The sequence below is a fragment of the Epinephelus moara genome, chromosome 5 (genome assembly GCF_006386435.1).
Source record: "Epinephelus moara isolate mb chromosome 5, YSFRI_EMoa_1.0, whole genome shotgun sequence".
Classification (NCBI taxonomy): Eukaryota; Metazoa; Chordata; class Actinopteri; order Perciformes; family Serranidae; genus Epinephelus; species Epinephelus moara.
Genome location: NC_065510.1, coordinates 33,281,637 through 33,287,642, shown reverse-complemented (window position 1 = coordinate 33,287,642; position 6,006 = coordinate 33,281,637). Strand labels below are relative to the sequence as shown.

Here is a 6,006-nt window from a genome sequence, read left to right as displayed (position 1 = left end):
CAAAACAAAGGGAAGAATTGCCAAACATTTTACTGACATATTTATAAACTTATTTATTCAGCAGTGAATTAAAACATGGATAACTGATGTAGAAATTAACCAGCAGACGAAAATTCACAAACTGATATATGTCCAATAGAAAATAATTTCAAGAATTTCTAAGACAAAAAACTGTGATCGTCTGTGAGCATCATTAAAAGAAAAGGATCTGAAAGCGAATGATCAATCACAAAAACATAAAAAGTGAGAAATACAAATTGAGGGGATGTGATTAAAGTTATTTAAAAAGTGAGCATTAGTCATGACAAGATGTGACTCCAGTCCTCGCTTCATAAACAGCACTCTGCTTTCTCTGTGGGCACTAGATACTGTCATTGGATGTCAACTGTGAACTGTAAAACGGTCCACTATGTAACTTCCATTCAGATGTTCCCCTAATGCAGCTTGAGCACAAGGTCAGATCGTACTGCGTGGTGCTTCATACAGTCGTTCATTAATAATATGTTCAGTCTTCATCATTAACAGTCAAAACAGTGAACCAAGCTGGATATTTATGTCTCGTTATTGAGACTCTTTTCATACAGCAATTTGCTTAGCATTATGTTAGCACTGTGTTATGTGGCTGTCATGTGGGATTATATATTGAGTTATAGAGGCAATGTCTTCTCACAGATCCAGAATTTTTGGGCGTCACATGGTTCATCATTCCAGCTGGTAATTAAATAAAAGTCCTTAATTTCGGCACAGTCTTCGTCTCTGTCTGGAGCACCATTTGGCTCATGGTAGGTCCAGTAGCTGAAACCCCAAACAAAATATAAGCCTTTAACAAATAACACATACCATAAAGCATTTAGATTATAATTTCAAACATCAAACATTTGTTCAACTGTACAATTGTTTTTGTTGTTGTTGTTGTTGTTGTCCTTTTTTTTTAATCAAGCAATTTAATCTGAGCAATCATTTTTCTTTTTCTCATGACCACACGCAAACACAAACTGAAGAGTCACAGCAACAAACCAAAGTCATATCAAATCACATCATTATGAATATTTGATTTGAGATTTATCTGTTTTCTCACAGTTTGCCTGAATGAGCACATCAAGCAAGAATCTGGTCACAACAAGCCATGGCAATGAAAAAGTATATGTAAACCTTGTAGTCAGCGGAGTCCCATCCACCCATTTCCATGTCCCCTCTGTTTCTCTGTCAGTCAGTCCAATCCACAGGACCGTCTGGAAACCTGCAATAAACATCTTGAAAGAAAGAAACATTAATCAATAGATATTAAACCTATACAGCGTTAGTCTATCCTCCACCTCAGTGACCTCACATTAAACCTTCTTTACTCTTTCACAGATTCATACTCATACACACACACACGCACCTGTTCGTCTCTGCTGTTGATAATAATCAGGTCTGCACCTCTTCGCACACAGTCGTCTCTACTGTCCTTCCAGGTTTTCATGTCTGAGGAAATGTAGTAGAAACTACCACTGAAATACTTCCATCCTAGTTGGGAGTAGTGATCACTTGCTGTTAATAAAAATAAGAAATATAATATGTGATTAATATCATTTGATAATATCTATTCACAAAAATATACAGATAGTCAGAAGAGGCTAAAGAACCTGTCTTAATCAATCGTGTCATACCAAGATCATCTCATAATGAGGAAATATAAATCTCTCCATTCTGAGATACAGGTCTCATACTTTAGAGATATTCTCTCATATTTATAAGATAGATCAAAATTACAAGATTAGAGCTGCGAAGTGGGCAAACATCTTATCATTTAGGATAGACTGTAGACATCTGTGAGTTGATCACTGTTGAAAAACAAGTTTTCCTGTACACTTATAGGTGTGTATGTTTGTGAATGTGGTTCTGAAAATGAAAAAATACAAAATGAAACCAACCGCTTTCACTGCATCAACGACAAAACAAGGCAAATGTCATTGTCATTGTATTTATACACTCGTCAAATTATTAAACCGAAAGAAATACTTCACTGGGTTAACTGGTGACTCCAAATTGTCCGTAGGTGTGAATGTGAGTGTGAAAGGTTGTCTGTCTCTATGTGTTAGCACTGTGATAGTCTGGTGACCTGTCCAGGGTGTACCCTGCCTCTCGCCCAATGTCAGCTGGGATAGGCTCCAGCCCCCCCCCCCACAACCCTCAAGAGGATAAGCGGTTAGAAAATGGATGGATGGATGGATGGAAATACTTTACCCCCCAAATGACAATTTGTACATCAATTACTAGCCCCATGTTAGAATAAAAAAAGGTGAAAATTCCTGATAAACTGACATAACGGGGGGCTGCAGTTAACAACAGCAAAACTATGTCAACTATTTTGGATTCTTTGTTCACCATGGAGACGTGAGAAAACTTGATGTCATGTAATGTAGACATACATTACCAAAGTATTCCATTACATTACACTGACCAGGTGTATGCAACAGATACAATTCATTTTGTGTAAATATTTATTGAATGTGAATTTATAGACCACTTCAGTCTTCACAGTGTGGCATTGTTTTCTTTGTTGTTACCTGTTATAAATGAATGATAACTGTAGAAAGTAAATGTGTAGCAGCAAGGCGTATATAGTATAGAGTTTGGGACACTTCAGGCATGTTCCCTGACCTTTCCTGCACAAATGTATTGTATGTACGTCGGCCTAAAGAGGTCCTCTGGTGCCGGCAGACACATACGTCCTTTTTAAATAGGAATTGTGCAAATTTGCAGGAAAGCCCAGTCAGTCTTTTTCAGCATTGGCAGTATAAAAACAAAATCGGGGAGTGCGGCAAAATGCCACCTACCTACTTTTGTTTATACAGAATGTGCCTTTTTCGGGGCAATGGGGGCCGTGAGCAAGTAACACAACGTGTGGCTCAGCGTGTGACGTAAACAGTGACGATGGAGAGAAGCTGCGGCTGGTCAGGCGGTTATAGTCAGCCGGCAATTCTCTCGTAAATCAGCCTGTTCTTCACCGTTCCCATCATCTGATGGTTAACGGCCTCTTCCTTTGCGAGGGCAAGGAGGGCGCGCAATTCCTTGTCTCCCCAGTTGCTCATCTTTACAGTGTCTGTCAGGTTTGCGTTTCCCTCTTGCTACTAGCTGCTCGCTAATTCCTGCTATCAGCTGTTTCCTGTTTATCCACCGCCAGTGGCTCGCACGTGCGGCGGCGTCAACAGCTCCTCCCACAAGTCTTCAACAGCCCCTCCCATGGTGGAAGGCCGCCTCGGTCTGTTTAAACTAAAAGGGTTCCACCAATATAACTACCCTACGAAGCAGAAAATTGGGCGCCTCAGATCAACTCCCCATTCCGCCTCTGTGTGTCTAAGCGCTCGCAGCTGGCCGGCAAAACGGCCCAACATTCGTGGAAAATCTGGCAGTGTAAAAGGGGCTATAGAAACCTCCTGGCAATAAAATAACAACATTTCCACATGCCAAAATTGTTGCGGAAGGGATGCCCTTTTTTTCACTTGAGCATCTGCTCCACACAATGTCTGTGCACAGCACTGCCGAGGCTAATCCAAGGCCTGATTATTAGTGTAACTACTTTTATCCTCAAACTTACTGATTTGAATCAGCTTCCTCTTCAGCTCGTCTCTCTCTTCAGTCACATTCTTGCAAATGGTCTCAAAGTCTTGTGTCTCGTCATCAGAACTGCCTGAAAGAGCAAAAAGAATTACATAACAATTCTGCAAAGAAAAAGCTAGATTCAAACAAGACGTCATTCTCAGCTGCACCAAAATCATTTTACCAATATAATTACGTAACTGCTCCTCTCTGACTGGTTGTCTGGATTCACATCTGCTTGACAAACACACACAGCATAATATAGCTACTGGTGAAGGGGGACAGGAGGTTGGCATAAGCAGACCAAAGAGTGCAGGAGGAGGAGTTCGGACAGGTAGGGGGGAGCCAGGTTGTGGAGAGCTTTGAAAGTGATGATGAGTTTGAAGTGGATACGCTGGGGGACGGGGAGCCAGTGGAGGTTATGAAGGACGGGGGTGATGTGGTCACGGTTGCAGGAGTGTGTGAGAAGACGAGCAGCTGAGCTCTGGATATACTGTAGTTTCAAACCGTAGAGGAGACTGTTGCAGTAGTCCAGTCTGGAAATAGTGGATGAGAGTGTCTGCAGTTAAAAAGGAGAGTGATGGACGGAGATTCCCGATGTTTCTGAGATGAAAGAAGGCTGTTTTGGTGATGTGTTTGATGTGTTGGTCAAAGGAGAGGGTTTGATCAAAGATGACTCCAAGGTTATGGACATGGGGGGAGGAGAGCACAGTGCAACCGTCGATGGAGAGGGAGAAGTTATGGGTGGTTTGATAAGAGATTTGGGACCAGCAATGCACACTCCAAGGCCTAATTAGTAATGTAACTACTTCATCTTTAAACGTACTCATCTCAATCTGCTTCCTCTTCAGCTTATCTCTCTCTTCAGTTAGGTTTTTTAAAATGGTCTCAAAGTCTTGTGTCTTACAATCAGAACTGTCTGAAAAAGCAAAAAAAAACAAACTTATATGACAATCCTGAAAAAAACAAAAAAACAAAACTGGATACACCTTCATGTCAAGCAAGCGGCAATTTTGTGCAGAGAGGTCATTTTCAGTGCACCAAAATAACAGCGAACCAACAACGTAGATTGTAATTGTAATTATTCTTCTGATCAGATGGTGATTTTAAGTATAAATCTGGAAACAGAGAGTTGAAGTGCAAAAACAATTTAAAACAACTCACAGAGAGCAAGACGAAGGGAAACGTTGAGAGCAGCTTGAAGGATACACAGCAGTCCAAAGCTCACAGCAACCGCTCTGTACAGTTTTCTCTCTGTGCACAAATCACACACACACACACACACACACACACACACAGACGTCACATATCGTTGCTTTGTCAGTGGCCTTTCATGTCTACATGTTACATGCATATGCTGTTGACGTTCCAGGACATTCTACCAACACCGGGCCGCCAACAAAAGCACATGGTTAGGTTCAGCATTTGGGAAGTGAACACCACGCTCCTGTGTGAAAGTCCAGGGTTTGTTCAACCCAGGGGCGTAAATATAGAGAAGGCAAACTAACCTCCGTCAATGTTTCCGCTTTTTTCTTTTGTGAAATAGTCAGTAGAAATATATCACAAAATTAGATGTTAATTTTACATAAACTATACAAATTGTTCAACAAATATTTCCTATTTTATTTGGTATTTTTGTCATATAGAGATTTGCAGTGACGATTGGTAATATGTATGCTGATGTTGTCCAGCATCAAGTCTGTATTTAATCATGTGACAATGCTATAAAATTTACGGTAGCTGTTTCGAAGCAAAATCTGGTTTGTCCTAACAGTGTGCACTGGGACCTATCTCAACTACCATACACCACTGGTTGGACTGACCCCCCTACAGAGACTTTCCAGCTCCTTATGTTGTTTTCGGCAGCATTTCAATCTGACGCTGTCCATAGGCATATGACACTGATGCTACAGATGCCGTAACAGTGTAACAACATGAAAGATTACATCAGGCCTTGTTACATAGTGATGCTGCCCAGCCACATATCATACCACTGAGAAAGGTGGCTTTTGGAGGTGGGTGTCTGAAATCAGTGACAAAGCCCCAGTATTTAATGACTTCAACATGAGAACGGGCTGGTCATTATCAGGGTGCTTCATAATAATAATGATAATAATAATAATTGTGTTCTTTGAGTATAGAAATGCAAAATAACTTTGAGGCAGAAACTCCAACTGCATGACCTAATAAATATCTTTCTGTATTTTCTAGGTAATTAAAGAGTTAGAGTTGGTCAGAAATCATTTTATGAGGATCATTTTACTCCTGTGTTTATGCTAACAATAACTTTTTTGGGTCTTGTCTCACAAGACCTGCCAACCATCTGTGCTTTGCCTTGTTTTATTAATACATACTTTCAACATATTGTACCACAGTAGCCAGAACTGTAATATTATTACTTTCAATAATGTTGTTGTAAGC

The 6,006-nt window shown here is 40.5% G+C and overlaps 1 protein-coding gene across 1 annotated transcript in view; it reads right to left on the bottom strand.

Moving 5' to 3' along the window:
• Nucleotides 1–46: 46 nt before the first annotated feature.
• The window catches only part of LOC126390070 (CD209 antigen-like protein C), a 7,039-nt gene continuing 1,079 nt past the window's right edge, over nucleotides 47–6,006 (bottom strand). Inside the window, exons 2-7 of the mRNA XM_050044171.1 lie at nucleotides 4,750–4,839; nucleotides 4,412–4,504; nucleotides 3,584–3,676; nucleotides 1,385–1,533; nucleotides 1,153–1,253; nucleotides 47–795 (exon numbers count right to left, since the gene is read on the bottom strand). Of these exons, the coding sequence (XP_049900128.1) occupies nucleotides 648–795; nucleotides 1,153–1,253; nucleotides 1,385–1,533; nucleotides 3,584–3,676; nucleotides 4,412–4,504; nucleotides 4,750–4,839 (674 nt within the window). The 3' untranslated portion in view covers nucleotides 47–647. The remainder of the gene's footprint in view (nucleotides 796–1,152; nucleotides 1,254–1,384; nucleotides 1,534–3,583; nucleotides 3,677–4,411; nucleotides 4,505–4,749; nucleotides 4,840–6,006) is intronic.